General features: G+C 44.2%; 1 protein-coding gene and 1 long non-coding RNA gene across 3 annotated transcripts; one reads left to right on the top strand and one right to left on the bottom strand.

The window, feature by feature from the left end:
* Positions 1-3,554: 3,554 nt before the first annotated feature.
* Positions 3,555-12,402, bottom strand: Mansc4 (MANSC domain containing 4). Its single transcript, XM_013033405.1, has 3 exons — positions 12,108-12,402; positions 9,335-9,469; positions 3,555-4,634 (listed from the first exon to the last, which is right to left on the bottom strand). Exons 1-3 carry the CDS (start codon positions 12,391-12,393, stop codon positions 3,961-3,963), a joined length of 1,095 nt encoding a protein of 364 aa, XP_012888859.1. The 5' UTR covers positions 12,394-12,402; the 3' UTR covers positions 3,555-3,960.
* Positions 6,544-15,176, top strand: LOC105998620. Of its 2 annotated transcripts, none has more exons than XR_001175704.1 (3): positions 6,544-6,623; positions 12,125-12,508; positions 14,763-15,176. It is a non-coding gene; the product is annotated as an uncharacterized LOC105998620 (long non-coding RNA). The 2 variants fall into 2 exon arrangements; XR_001175705.1 differs by having other exon boundaries at positions 14,715-15,176.
* The last annotated feature ends 323 nt before the right edge of the window (positions 15,177-15,499 follow it).

Below are 15,499 nucleotides of genomic sequence, written 5' to 3'. Positions count from 1 at the left end.
GCATACACACACAAATAATTGATAACTGTAATTTTAGCAACAATTAAGCAGCAGTCATTAATTACATCCTTTCCTTTTAAAATTTGCTAGTCGATACAATATATACAATGAGTATTACCATATTTATCCTGGTAAATAAAAATTCTAAACGGTGCAAGCCGTATTAGTAAGTGTGTGTGTGCTGTTCCCCAGGCTTGACCTCAGGCCTCCCACTCTCACAGGGTTTCTTTGCCCAGGGCTGTCACTTTACCACTTGAGCTACAGCCCCACTTCTGGCTTTTTGCTGGTTAATTGGAGATAAGAAGTCTCATGGATTTTTCTGCCTAGGCTGGCATTGAATCTCAACCCTCAGAACTCAGCCTCCTGAGGAACTAGGATTACAGGCATGAGCCACTAGTGCCTGGCTTATTGCAATCATTTCTCAAACTGAGTAGTGAGGCTCAAAAGTTTAAAGTTTAAGCATGTGACAAACTGCCCAAACCTGTGTTTGTGAGTTGCTTCAGTCCTCAACCACTTTTGGTTTTTGTGTGTCACAATACTGGACATGAGACTTTTTATTAAAAAGTATGATCTGTAGTGTCAGGGATTTTATGGTTCCTAACTGGGTCCTGAGTTGTTTTTTTGTTGTTGTTTTTTGTTTGTGTATGTGTGTTTGTGCTGGTCCAGGGACTTGAACTCAGAGCCTGGACACTGTCCCAGGGTTTATTTGCTCAAATCTAGAGCTTTACAGCTTGAGCCTCAGCTCTGCTTCCAGCTTTTTGGTGGCTAATTGGAGAGAGTCTCATAGACTTGCTCAGACAGGCTTTGAACTCTGATCCTTAGTTCTCAGCTGCCTGAGTTGCTAGGATTAAGGGTGTGAGCCAGCTGAGTTGTATTCAATTCTTTTTGGTCCCTCATCCAGTTAGGGTATGGTTTCTAGCCCACTTAGTTTTCCTTCTTCACCTGACTGACTTGGGTTGCCTCTCCAGGCCAAGGTCAGAAGGGCAAAAGCAGAGGCTGAGGAAGAGATGGAATGTGTTGTCTTGATCAGTAAATGTGTTTCTCCATCTTCAAGGAAGTAGTAAAATTCTAAACCTTGTGGAAGATTTCCTCTCTAGTAGCTCTATTAGAAAACGTCTAAGCCATTCATACATATTTAAAATGAGATTTTTAGCAAGAAACTTGGTGGCTCACACCTGTAATCCTAGCTGCAGAGACTGAGATCTGAGGATCATGGTTTGAAGACAGCCCAGGTAGGAAAGTCCATGAGATCATGTCCATTTAATCACCAAAAAGCTAGAAGTGGAGCACCAGTCTTGAGCACAAAAGATTAAGGACAGTGCTTAGGCCTCTATTCAAGCCTCAGTAGTGGCACACATACAAACACACACAAGCCACAAATCTAATTTTATGCTAATTTAAATCTTAATGCCCTTCCCACTAATGTTTTTTCCTCTGATATGTTAAGAAACAGACTGATAAAAATCTATGATTCTTTTTTGTTTGGGGGGGTTTTTGTCGGTCATGGGGCTTGAACTCGCCGTGGGTGCTGTCCCTGCTCTCTTCAGCTCAAGGCAAGTGCTCTACCACTTGAGCCACAGTGTCACTTCTGGTTTTCTAGTGGTTTATTGGAGATAAGAATCTCACAGGCTGGGCACAGGCGACTCACACCTGTAATCCTAGCTACTCAGGAGGCTGAGATCTGAAGGTTGAGGTTCAAAGCCAGCCTGGGCAGGAAAGTCCATGAGACTGTTACCTCCAATAAACCACTAGAAAACTGGAAGTGGCACTGTGGTTCAAGCGGTAGAGCACTTGCCCTGAGCTGAAGAGCTCAGGGACAGCGCCCAAGCCCAGAGTTCAAGCCCCATGACTGACCAAAAAAAAAAATAGAATCTCACAGACTTTTCTGCCTGGGCTGGCTTTGAACCATAATCCTCAGATCTCAGCCTCCTGAGTAGCTAGGATTACAGGTGTGAGCCACTGGCACCTAGCAAAAATTTATGATTCTTAATACCATGAATGGACACAATTAAGGTGAGTGAGCAGCCATCTGTGTGTGGTTGGTACTCCACCAGTAATGATGGTCCACTGCCACACAGAAAAAGGAAATGAGTTGTCTTTAAAGCCCCTGGACTGTTTTTATCTGAAGAAACATGCTATTAATCTCATGATTTATTCTTTATGCTTACTAGCTATCTCTTAGGGATGGCATGGAACTGCCTAACGCATGGGTCATTAGAGTGGAATTACAGTTTTCTACATTTAAAAGTCTGAAGGTAAGATTAAGGGAATAAATCTGCTGTAAGACTTGAACAGAGTCCTAACCCAGGAGACTGAGTTCTGAGGATCGCAGTTTGAAGCCAGCCCGAGCAGCAAGGCCAAGGTGCTTCAGTTAACTAGCAAAAAACCAGAAGTGGAGGTGTGGCTCATAGTAGAGCACTAGCCTTAGGCAAAAAAGCTTAAGGACAGTGCCCAGGCACTGAGTGCAAGCCCCAGACCTTTAACACAAACACGTACACAAATGCATGTGCACACATGCACACAACACAATTTGGACAGAGCAGGGTTGCTCATGTAGCTTCATTATGTGAATACTGCATCCTGCGCATGAGGTCATGGCTTGATCTCTAGCATTAACCCCAGCCCTGGCATTCCACAGAATTGCAGTAGCTGAAGATACATCCAGGGATTGTACAGAAGCCAACTGAAAACCCAGTGCCAGTCATAGAGAGGCACCACAGCCTTAGAAAACTCAAAGCCGGCGCTGGTGGCTCACGCCTGTAATCCTACCTACTCAGGAGGCTGAGAGCTGAGGATCATGGTTCAAAGCCAGCCTGGGCAGGAAAAGTCCATGAGACCCTTATCTCCAATAAACGACTCAAAACCGGAAGTGGTGCGGTGGCTCAAGTGGTGGAGCGCTAACCTTGAGCTGAAGAGCTGAGGAACAATGCCCAGGCCCAGAGTTCAAGCCCCTGACCAAAAGAAAAAGAAGAAAAAAAAACTTCTCAAGATGGATTGGGATTGAGAAGGATTTAATCAACTGAGCACAAAAATTAGCAGGCATTTGTTTCTGGATTAGTAACTGTGACAATGCTCTTTTGCTCAATGTTATCATATGCGGTAATAATTGGAATTGAACTCAGATAAATCTGATGCCATTATAGCATTTTTTTCTGGCACAGTCTTCTGAACTGGATTGCTTATGTAATTAATCTTGGCCTTGCTATTTACTTTCTGTGTGAATTGAGTTGAGGTCTCCCTCAATTTCCCCATCTGTCAAACACAATACTAACTGCTAATAATCATATAATTTTATTCATAGTAATAGTTAATAACAGTATACCTAACTTGCAGAGTGTAAGTATCTAATTGGCTAATGTACCAAAAGCACTTAGAACTATCTTTTTTTTAAAATGCTGGTGCTGGGGCTTGAACTAGTAACCCCATGCTCTGCTTGGCTCTTGGGGGTGGCACTCTACCACTTGAGCTGTAGCTCCACTCTGGGTTTTAGGTGATTAATAGGAGATACGAGTCTCATGGGCTTTCCTGTCTGGGCTGGCTTCAAAACATGATCCTCAGATCTCAGCCTTGGGAGTAGCCAGGATTACAGGCATGAGTCCAGCAAGAACTGTCCTTAACAGTAGTCAATAGCTTCTGGGACTACTAGACTTTGGAAAGTTGGCAAAGGGAGAAATAGGAATATCAACAAGATGGTTATGTTTACCAACCATTTACCTTTTAGAGTGGAAGGGTGGCATTCTGGGTCAGATTTTGAATACAAATTCCTCATCTTTTTTTTTATTTTAAGTTTGGTGCCAGTACTGGGCCTCGAACCCAGGGCCTTGTCTCTTACTGGCTTTTTCTACTCAAGGTTGATGTTCTTCCACTTGAGCCACACCTCCACTTCCAAATTCCACATTTCTTAGATATAAAGCAGAAATGATACCTTTGAAAGTATCTGTTTAACCTTGCTTCAGTGTTTTAAGATTTCTCCAAGGGATGGTACTTTTTCCTCGGCCCAAATCCTGACTTCCTCTGTCCTGGTTGATATTGACCCTGCTGCTTACCGCAGCGTCCCAAGACCAGGGCAACTACACAGAAGCAAAGAAAGAAGAGCAAGGCACACCAGGCCAGGGGAGCCAGCCACGGCTTCGGAGTCACCTGTGGGTCCCCCCAGGTCTGGTTCTCATTCTCAGATGTGTGGTTCCTGCCATCAGATCCCTTTGTTCTGTTCAATGATTGTTTGCTGATGTTAGATCGTGAAGGAACCGGCATATGGGAAAGCCTTGTGTCTCTGGGCACAAAGAAAGGCGAGATGGTCTTGTTATCTGGGTTGCTGACAGAGTCAGAACTTGGTGGTGACAGCATATTTACCTTGGGGGTAATGAACTCCTTCAGAGAACTGTATTTGGCCCCAGAATCTGTGGTGAGTTCCTGGGGACTACCAGTATCCTCTGTGTTTGCAACCAAACCTTCCTGTGTGGTTGCTGATGGATTTTCTATTAATGGCAGAAAATAGCTCGGCCTAGTAGTTGGTTGGTGATGTAAATTCATAGTTTTTAAGAACCTTAATCTGTCCCTTCCATCAGATGAAGAACGAGTGTTTAGATAGGTGGAAGGTGACTGCTCGAAAACCATCAAGTCTGGATCTTTACCTGAAAGATAAATAAAATACCACTGATTTGATTTTTGAAGGTTTTTTTTTTAACTGTATTTTTTTTGTCTTTTCTTTTTTGGTACTGGGGATCGAACCCAGGATGTTGCGCTTGCTAGGCAAGCGCTTTGCCACTGAGCTACATCCCAGCCCTGATTTTTGAAGGTTTTTGTGTGCATATGTTGGGTGCCAGTCATGGGTCTTGAACTCAGGGCCTGGACACTGTCCCTGAGTTTCTCTGACTCAAGGCTGGTGCTCTACCACTTGAGCCACAGCTCCACTTCCAGCTTCTTGGTAGAACGGTGATCCTCCTATCTCAGCCTCCTGAATAGCTAGGATTACAAGTGTGAGTCAACCAGTGCTTGGCTCATTTCAATTTTTAATACCAAAATAGCTTTAAGGCACAGTTTGGAGAAATGTTGAGTTTTCAACATTTGAACAAGGTTGAAAATGTGCCACTGTGAACTTCTGAAGGGCATACACAGAGCACTGGGTGTATTCCATGTATCAAAATGCTGGAAGTCTCTCTGCTGGGAGCATGTTTGTCTATACCACAAGCAGGCCTTTCATGTTCAAGTGCTACTGAACAGCAGTGGGTGTTTGTGTGAGAAATGGAAACATAGTGAGGTGCTCTAGAACATTTTCAAATAGAACAAAATAAGCCGGGGTGCTGGTGGCTTTGTGCCTGGAATCTTAGCTACTCAGGGGGCTGAGATCTGAGGGTTGAGGTTCAAAGCCAGCCCAGGCAGAAAAGTCTGTGAGACTCTTACCTCCAGTTAACCACTAAAAAGCTGAAAGTGGAGCTGTGGCTCAAGTGGTAGAGCAAAAGAGCTCAGGGACAGTGCCTAGGCCCTGAGTTAAGACTGGCAAAAATAAAAATATAATAAAATAAGGACCTGAGTAGGGGAGTGATTCAAAAATAACAATCCCTGAGGTGCTCTGCTCTGCTTTACTCTTTTCTCTTTGTATACTAACTCCTTTTCCTCTGACTTAAGACATCTTTAAACAATGGCAAGATTAAAACAAGAGCCCTCCCATTGTTCCTGCTAGCAACCCCATTCTCTCTCTCCATTTCTTTTCTGACTATCTCTGTCATCTTACTCTACTCCTCACCATTCTGTTAAAATCTGGTTCTTCTCCCTGGCACTAGTGGCTTATATCTGTAGTCCTTGAGATCTGAGGATCTAGGTTCAAAGCCAGCCCAGGCAAAAACGTCTGTGAGACTCTTACTTCCAATGAACCACCAAACTGCTAGAAGTAGAAGTGTAGTTCAAGTAGTAGAGTGTCAGACTTGAGCAAAAAGGCCAAAAAAGGGGTTAGAGTTATGGCTGAGGTGGTAAGGTGCCTGCCAGTGAGCACAAAGTGTCAGATGTGTATACATATCTATGGATATATTTATATACAAATATACCTATTTATATATCTTTCAATTATATGTAAGGATATATATAACTTTATATATAAAAGATCTACTTATCTATTTGATAGTTCCTTGAGCAGTTTTCTACCTTGTAGCCCTGAACATTTTCCTAGATTAAGGCAATCCAGTTCATCACTTTAACTGTCTTGTTTCCACATTTGTTGAGATAGGTCTCTCTGTATAGTCCAGGTTGGCCTTAAACTCACAATCCTCTTCCCTTGGCCTCCTGAGTGCTGGGATTAAAGGCAGGAGCCATCACACTTGGCTTGATTCCCTAAGTGCTGACAAAGTCATCCCAAAAGAATCCACACCTTTCACATGGATGCCCAGCCCTGTTCTCTCTAGGTCAGCTTTATTTTCCAGTCCAACTTCTCAAGGTAGCAGGCAGATTTTCTCATGTTCCTGCAGGAAGACAGAACTTCCCCTGGGTAAAGTTCACCAAAAGGATAACACCACGTGGTTCAGGCAGAAAAGAGTTTATTGGGGAGAGAGCAAACTGCCATCCCACACAAGATGGCGGCATGCAAAGAGGAGAGAGGGAAGAAGAAGGGAAGAAGAGAGGAAACGTGGGTGAGTGGAATTCTATAGGGAAAGGTGGGAGGTGTGACCACAGCGGATGTGGAAGTGATCACAGAGCCTGGGAACCCTCTGGTTCAGGAAGTGACCTCAGAGCCTAGGGTCCTTTGCTCACCCACAGTCAGGTGATTGACAGGTGAATACTGCTTTCACGCAGGTGATTTCTGGTCCTTTGCTCATTCACAGTCAGGTGATTGACAGTCAGGTGAATACTGCTTTCAGGCAGGTGATTTCTGGTATGGCTACCTGCTATCTTTCACTAAGAGGAAGTGGGGCTGTTCTCCTGGGCAGGCCTAACCCCTCTACATCCTTGTGGACCACTCTGTCCTCACAGACCCCCTCTAAGTCCCAGGCAATCCCTCTACATCCCAGGGAAACCCTCTAGGTTCCCTCTTGAAGGCTAGCCATTCTGGACTTGAAACCAATTTCAAATCAAAAGAAACATCCACTTAGAAATCTGGCTTGTAGCAGTCTCTCCCCCTCCCTCCTTCCCTCTCCCCTATCTCTCTGTCTCTTCCTCCCCCTCCTCCCTCCCTCCCTCCCTCCAAACTGGAGATGATTTGCCTTTGGATCACGTCCATACCAGCCAACAGCCCTTTGGCTCGTGCCCTTTAGAAGTAAGATGCAGGCTGAGTCCTGGGGACCCCCTCTCCTCCCTCTAGTTCCCCCCTGAAGGCTTGTCCTGGGCTTGAATTCTCCTAGCTAAAGCCGTCTGTCTCTCCTCAAGAGCACCCACACTGTTAAAAAAGAGTGTGCCCCTGCCTTTCCCTTCCTTCTGCTTGTCTGTCTGCTTTGTGTTTGTTTGCTTGCCTACTTCATAAAGCTCTGCCAAATTTTCTTAGCATCGTGGCTTGTCCAGAAATTCACCATCTTGGCCACATGGTGGGTTAAGGGTTTAACCTTGCCCAGCCCCTACTCTTCCACCAAGCTTACTCTTCCACCCATCCAGGAAATATTCTATGATTAACTCATATGCTAATGTGCCTTCTAACAAAGTTGTTACCTCTCTTCACAGGCACTGGAAACAGGGTTCCTCCATCTAATTGCTGGCAAAGATGCCTAAACATATTCTGTTCTTGCTTATTTAGGTCTTGGTTATCTGTAAGAGATTCTGTCTGTTGTTAGCAAAAGTTTTGTGTCTTGTTTTGCCTTGTATTTTGTTTGATGTTCCCTGTTTTTCTAGCATTGACCATGTGGTTCTAGCATGCAGTGGGCAAAAATGTCTTTTGCCACTGGAATTCCAGAAAACCTATGGCCAGTTTCCTAGCCTCTTCATCTCCCCCCAAGAAACTAGCCCCCACCAGTACTCCTTCTTACAGTATTTGTGTGTGTGTGTGTGTGTGTGTTTGTGTGTGCACGCGCGTGTGCGCACGCGCGCCAGTCCTGGAGCTTGAACTCAGGACCTCATGTTCTTTTTTAGCTTTTGTGCTAAAGGTTGGTGCTCTACCACTTGGGCCATATCTCTACTTCTATCTCTTTGCTATATATATACATATATATATGTATAGATAGAGAGATCTATAATGATCTATATATTGATAATCTATACTTATATAGGTCTATATCTAATTGGCTTTTTGCCTTGATCCTCAGATCTCAGCCTCTAGAGTAGCTAAGATCACCAGTGGAATCATATAAATGACCAAGGCCTGTTGCTTTGAGACCAATGAAATGAGATGCTGATACATGTTCACAGTGGTCCCTGCCTTTCATCTTTGTACTTATATGCAATGCCCATAGACAGTTGACATTTACTTTTGGCTTTGCCCCTTACCCTTTTTGGGAGCAGGATCTTTCTCTGTACCTCAGACTGGCTACAACTCAAAATCCTCCAAACCACAGACGCCCTGGTGAATCTCGCTGGAATTATAGGCATGCACCACTACACCTGGCTTTATAATTCTTTTTGTTGTTGTTACTGTTGGTTATGGGCCATGAACTCAGGGCCTAGGTATTGTCCCTGAGCTTTTTTGCTCAAGGCTAGTGCTCTGCCACCTGAGCCACAGTTCCAATTCCAGTTTTTGAGTGGTTAACTGGTGATAAGAATCTCACAGGCTTTCCTGCCCAGGCTGGCTCTGAATGGCAGTTCTTAGATCTCAGCCTCTTGAGTAGCTAGGATTACAGGTGTAAGGCACCAGCACCTGGCTTTATAATTCTTTTTATTGTTCTAGTGACATATTCATTCAGTTCAAGTACCTACTTTAGGTTTTGTTGAGGGCTCCTGAAATAAAGCACTTAAGTTCTTGTAAGGTTTATCATCTGGAGTGAACTTCTCATAGTTGAATTTGCCAAGCCAAAAGGAATTTCCTTGCCACTTTTTCACACAGAGGGCACTGAATGACTTAGGGATTGATAGCTGTGTGACAGTTGCCAGCCACTTTGCAGGCTATCCTCCTCTACTAGAGTATTATCAACACCTTAAAACATCTTGAATATAAGCCAGGCGCTGGTGGCTCACACCTGTAATCCTAGCTACTTAGGAGGCTGAGATCTGAGGATCACAATTCATAGCCAGCTCAGCCAGGAAAGTCTATCAAGACTCTTATCTCCAGAAAGCCACCTGAAAACTGGCTCAAAGTGGTAAATAAAATGCTAGCCTTGAGCAAAAAGAGCTAATAGGGTCATCACCCAGGCCATGAGTTCAAGCTTCAGAACCAGCACACACACACACACACACACAGAGTCTTGAAATACTGATCTATTACCATCTGTTATGTTGTACAAGATAGCGCTGGTTCCAGGTTTTAATATGCAGCTCTCTAGTGTTGGGCAGTGGATGTGGAGACAATTGACGTTGTCATGAATTGGGTCATAGAAGAAGACTGCCAAATTACAGGACACTGAAAAAAAAAACAAGAATAGGCAAAGTATATCAGGTGGTCTTGATTTCTACCAGTTTTTGTCTGAGGATCTGGCTATCTAACACAGGCTGGCGTCAATCTCCTCTTTGCTTAGCCTCCCAAATACTGGGATTATAGGCATATGCCACCACACTCAGCCCCACTATTAGTGTGATGACAGCTGTAATTACTTCTCTTTCAGGAACATTGGATTAACACTACATTGTACAACTCCATTTAGACCTATGACCAAACCCTTTGCACTATCATTTTTTTCTTTTTCTTTGGCAGTACTGGGGTTTGAAGTCAGGGCCTTGTGTTTGCTAGGCAGGTGCTCTGTCACTTAAGCCATGTCCCTCGTTCTCATATTGCTTTTTTTGTGTGCAGTTATGAGGACTGTTAGGAGCTTGAACTTGGGGCCTCTCGCTCTTGCTTGGCTTTTTCTGTCCAAAGCTGGCATTTCACCTGCCACTTGAGCCACAATTCCACTTCCTGCTTTGTGCTGGTTAATTTGAGATAAGAGACTTTTCTACCTGGACTGGCTCTGAACCTCAATTTTCAGATCTTAGACTCCTGAGTAGCTAGGATTATAGGTGTGAGTCACCAGTACCTAGCTTTGATAATATTTTAAAAGAAAACACTTGTCTTTCTCTTTCCACAAAGGATACCGTGAGTCATTATTTTGTAGTGTTATGTTCATGAAAACTTGAACTGACTGTGAAAATTTCTGGGTTTTGTACAGTAAGCATACCTTATTTATTTGTAGTGTTGACCAAGCCTGGCCAAAAATAATAAATTAGAAAACAAATTTCAAAAATAATTTTAAGGGGCTAGGAAGGTGGCTCAGTGGTAGAATGCTTGCCTTGCATGCATGAGGCCCTGGGTTCAATTCCTCAGCACCACATAAGCAGAAAAAGCTGGAAGTGGTGCTGTGGCTCAAATGGTAGAGCACTAGCCTTGAGCTGAAGAGCTGAGGGCTAGCACACAGGCCTAGAGTTCAGGCCCCATGACTGACCAAAAAATAATAATAATTTTAAGTTCTCCATATACATTCTATACCTCTGTTGGTGTAGAAAAGCTCTCAGTTAATCTCATTTTAGTGTTAGATATATTTAAATTGTTTGATCTAGCTGCATACTGGAGCCCCACCTGTAATCCTGGCTATCAGGAGATCTGAGGATTATGGTTCAAAGCCAGCCCAGGAAGGAAAGTCTGTGAGCTTCTTATTTCCAATTAACCAGGAAAAATACATAAGTGGGGCTGTAACTCAAGTGATATAGCACCAGCTGTGTCCAGGCCCTGAGTTCAAACCCTAGGACTAGCACAAAGTAAAAAAAAAAAGATACTACTAACCTTTAAATGGTACTTTAAAGAGCTAATTATTATAAACATTTTTGAAATCTGGTTATAAAAAAATATTTTCAACCCTGAAGGAAATATGTTCTTTTAGCACTTAAAAACTCACACCAGGGCTGGGAAGGTGGCTCAAGTGGTAGAGTGCCTTAAGCTAAAGAGCTCAGGGACAGCACCCAGGCCCAGAGTTCAGGCCCCATGATGGACAAACACACACACACACACACACACACACAGAGCCAGCCAAGCACCAGTGGCTCACGCCTATCCTAGCTACTCAGGAGGCTGAGATCTGTGGATCATGGTTCAAAGCCAGCCGGGCAGAAAAAGCCATGAAACTCATCTCCAGAAACCACCAGAAAACCAAAGTGGCACTGTAGCTAAAGTGACAGGGTGCAAGCCTTAAGCTGAAGAGCTGAGGGACAGGGCTCAGACCCAGAGTTCAGACCCCATGACCGACCAAAAAACAAACAAAAACATGCACACAGAAAGAAAAAAGGATTGGGAGCCAAGCATTAGTAGCTCACAGCGGTTACCCTAGCTACTCAAGAGATGGGAGGAACATGGTTTGAAGCCAGCCCAGGCAGAGAAATCCATGAGAGTCTGAACTCCAATTAACCAGCAAGAAACTGAACTGGGGCTTGGTTCGAGTGATAAGCCTTGAGTACAAAAGCCCAGGAACAACGCCTAGCCCCTGAGTTCAAGCCCTAGGATGAGCACAAACAAACAGAACAAAACAAAAAATCCCAGTTTGAAGCCAGTCAGGACAGATAAGCGCAAGACTCTTCTCTCCAATTAATCAGCAAAAAGCTAGAAGTGGAGGTGTGGTTCAAGTGGTAGAAAAAGCCAAGTGAGTGTACTAGGCCCTGAGTTTAAGCCCTAGTACTGGTCACAAAGAGTAAAAAGGAAAGGAGGGAAGGAAGGAGGGAGGAAGCAAGCAAGCAGGCAGGCAGGAAGGCTGTTTCCAGCAGTCCAGATCGTGTAGCATTCTGAAACATCTATTTGTCAACAGAGCTTGCTGTGGCCATGCTGCAGAGGCAATCTCTGCCTCTCAGTGTCCCTCAATCTCTGCTCTTCTCTTGTATCCTCTCCTCCCCTCCCTTTCCCCCTTCATCCTCTCTCTTCTCCCTGTGTCTCTCTGACTCTCCTTCCCTCCCTCCGCTAGGTCCCATCACGGCGCATCTCTTCTCCCCCTTTCGTCCTCTCTCTGCCCTGGTCTTGGGCCTGGGCTCCTTACCTCGGCCTTGAGTCTTGGGAGGCCCTGCCCTGACTTTTTACCACTTACCATCCTTCCTGAGACAGCAGCTGCGGCCACACTTCTGACCGGTGCTCTCAGAGTAATACTTCAAGAACTGGGCTCCCAGCTTCTGAGACTCTTCCAGGTCGACGAGGAGCCCCGGGAATCGGCGGATCCAGCAGTCTCTGAAGAAGATGGTGGGCGAGCAGAGGGTGTGTGCGGCGGGGCCCCTGCTGAGGAGCAGCAGCGCAGCCAGCGTCAGCGCCTTGGCCGCCCGCCCGCATGGCCCGCACAGAGACAGCACGACCTCCAGAGGGGTGCAGGAGCCCACCATTGGGGTGCAGGATTTAGGAATCTGCAGATCTTCAGGCTGTTGCTAGGGTGAGGCTCTTTGGGACGTTTCCAGAGTCACCTATGTTGATTTTTCTTTCCTCACAGTGGCACCCAAGGTAAGCAGCACACTGTTGCTTTCTGTTCTGAACACTTTTCAAACGGCTTCAGTGCCTTTCCCTCGAGCTTTTAAAGATGCCGATCCTCTCCTCTGGCTTTTCTTCTTTCTCTGAAATAAAGAGTCACAGACACCTCTTAGTAAAGCAAATAGAAAAACAAGAAGAAACCCTACCCAGGAGTCTTGCTGAGGAAAACAAGTTCGTCACCAAACATCTGATAAAGGAAGGATCTAGTTCACCAAAAACAAGATGTTGTTTTGTGGAGTATTCTGCATTGTTTTAAAGGATCTAAACATAACTTAGTTCTTTATTTCTTTGATTCTAAGTTCTGGTGTTCAAGTTCACTAGGGAACTATTTGCACTCTCGTTATATTTTTGATATTTTTATCTCAAAACAACTTGAAAGTGAAAATGAGAGAAAGTTTAAAGTTTTAGTTTTATAGAGATTGCTAAATCATTGATTGATCATAGATTCTGGTCACTTTTCCAGTGCTGTTCCTGGGGCTTGGACTCAGGGCCTGGGTACTGTCCCTGAGCTTCTTTTGCTCAAGGCTCTCTATCACTTAAGTCACAGCTCTACTTCAGGCTTTTTTTTTTTGGTAGGTTAATGGAGGTAAGAGTCTCAAGGACTTTCCTGCCCAGGCTGGCTTTGAAATGTGATTCTCAGATCTCAGCCTCCTGAGTAGCTAGGATTACAGGTGTGAGCCACCAGCACCTGGCTTCCTTCCAGTCTTTTAGACACATGGAATATGTTTCTTTTGTGTGATGTGTAATTCTTAGAAATTCTCACAGTCCATGCAGGGAAAGTGTAACTCTCCATTATTGTTTAACCCTTTGGCGGCCAAATGATTCTTAAATGAAAGCCATTGTTTCATAAGTAAAAGCTTGCCTTCAAATGTGCCAAACAGAGCTGGGTGCTGGTGCCTATTCCTGAAATCATAGCTGTCAAGAGTTTGAGATCTGAGGATGGCAGTGTGAAACAGTCTAGGCAGAAAAATTCTGTGACATTCTAATCTCCAATAAACTACCAAAAAGCTCAAGTGGAGCTGTGGCTCAAGTGGTAGAGTTCCAGCCTTGAGTGGAAAAGCTAAGCAAGAGTGTCGAGGTTCCAAGTTCAAGCCCCAGTATCAGCATTGCTGGACGCTGGTGGTTCATACCTGCAATCCTAGCTTCTAAAGAGGCTGAGATCTGAGGACCACGGTTCAAAGCCAGCCTGGGCAGGAAAGTCCAAGAGACTCATATCTCCAATTAACCATCAGAAAACCAGAAGTGGCACTGTGTCTCAAGGGTTAGAGCACTTGCCTTGAGCTGAAAAGCTCAGGAACAGGACCCAATTCCAGGGTTCAAGCCCCTCCACACACACACACAAAGTTAGCAGATAGCCTTTCTTACAAATCCTGTCAGTTACCCAGAATGACTGTACTATTGTAATATAGTGATGCTTTATATTTATATTTCTAGTAGGGTACTATGAGAAATTCAAAATGAAATTACCCTCTTAAAACCACTTATCTACTGAAACAGATAAGAATATGGGGAATGTGGATTAAAATATGCAGTTGTGTGGCGAGCAGGATTGTTTAGTCTGTTTTTATGCGAGTTTTGGAGCTTGAACTCAGGGCCCACATATGGTTCTTTAGCTTTCTGCTCAAGGCAAATTAACCAGCAGTTAACCAGCAAGAACCCGATTAATTGGAAATAAGAGTCTCACAGACTTTTCTGCCAGGATTGGCTTTGAACCACAATCCTTAGATCTCAGCCTCCTGAGGAGTTGGGATTATAGGTGTAAACCGCAATGTGCTTTCTTTATTTTGGTTTTTTGTACAACAGTGATATAAATTTCTTGAAGTGAACCAGAGTTCCATGATCACTCGATAATAGGATACAGATTGATTCAATTTACCTTATTTCATAGAACAGTGTTTTCTTGAAGCCTTTGCATAATATTTTAGGTCTTTTATAAAGAAAGGAATTTATACTGGCTCTGATTTTGCATTTCCAGCCTAACAGAAAACTTACTGTGTGAGGTATTTAGATGATTTGATCTTTTTAGATGTTCTCAGTCTTCAATGATGTTATTGTTATGTCAAAGGCAAAAAAAAAAAAGCTCCTAGGACCAGTGCCCAGAATTGTCAGACTAAGACCAGATTTCCAGGCCAGGCGATCTTGCCCTGATATTATTACTGTGCTCGCATTGCTTTTCCAGGACACATCTTTCATTGAACGGGATTTTGTTTTTGGTCTATTTCAAAAGGCCAGAAAATACCAGTCTGAAGCATACCTGTGGCTGATGGGAAACAAAAGCATCCATTGGTGTAGGATTCTAAAGAGGCTGAGGAGAGACTGAGAGCCTGTTCATCCTGACTGACCCGCTGAGTCCTGCACTGTAGCACATCAACTGCACAGCCAACTGCTCTGACACTGGGTCTTCCAGCAGGTCCTCTAGCTGACTGCCTAATCCTTGATCCAAGTGGTATTTCTGCAGAGAAGGCTACATCCTTGACCTCTCACCTGTCCTCATGGGTCCACACCTGCTCTTGCTCCCCCACCAAAAACAACACTGTCCCACCACTCTGTCGGGGGATGGAGGGTGAGAGGCCCTTGTGGGAACAGATGAAGTCTTACTAGTAATGACATAAACAATTAATTCATTGATTTTTAAAAATTACCTTGAGTCAGTTTCCCATTCAACATGTCAATTTATGAGTACATCTTTATTTTATATTATTATTTTTTAAATGATATCTAGTCTGACAAGGGGGTTTCTATTCAACATGTCAGTTTATAAGTACAATGTATCTTTATTTTATATTATTATTCTGTGTGTGTGTGTGTGTGTGCACGCGTGCGCGCGTGTGCCTTCCCTGGGACTTCAAGTCAGGGCCCCTTAGTTTCATTTGGCTTTTTTGCTCCAAGTTGGTGCTGAAACCACTTGAGTCACACCTCCACTTCCAGCTTTTTGCTGGTTAATTGGAGATAGGGATCTCACTG

The sequence above is a fragment of the Dipodomys ordii genome, unplaced genomic scaffold, assembly GCF_000151885.1.
Source record: "Dipodomys ordii isolate 6190 unplaced genomic scaffold, Dord_2.0 Scaffold167, whole genome shotgun sequence".
Lineage (NCBI taxonomy): Eukaryota > Metazoa > Chordata > Mammalia > Rodentia > Heteromyidae > Dipodomys > Dipodomys ordii.
This window is presented reverse-complemented; position numbering and strand designations above follow the sequence as displayed.

Excerpts from the sequence above, each read along its gene's own strand:
- Mansc4 (XM_013033405.1), bottom strand. The coding sequence starts at position 12,393 with ATGGTGGGCTCCTGCACCCCTCTGGAGGTCGTGCTGTCTCTGTGCGGG. Across the intron at positions 9,470-12,107 it reads CTGCTGTCTCAGGAAGGATG|TGTCCTGTAATTTGGCAGTC; the intron begins GTAAGTGGTAAA and ends TTTTTTTTTCAG. Across the intron at positions 4,635-9,334 it reads CTTGTACAACATAACAGATG|GTAAAGATCCAGACTTGATG; the intron begins GTAATAGATCAG and ends TTTATCTTTCAG.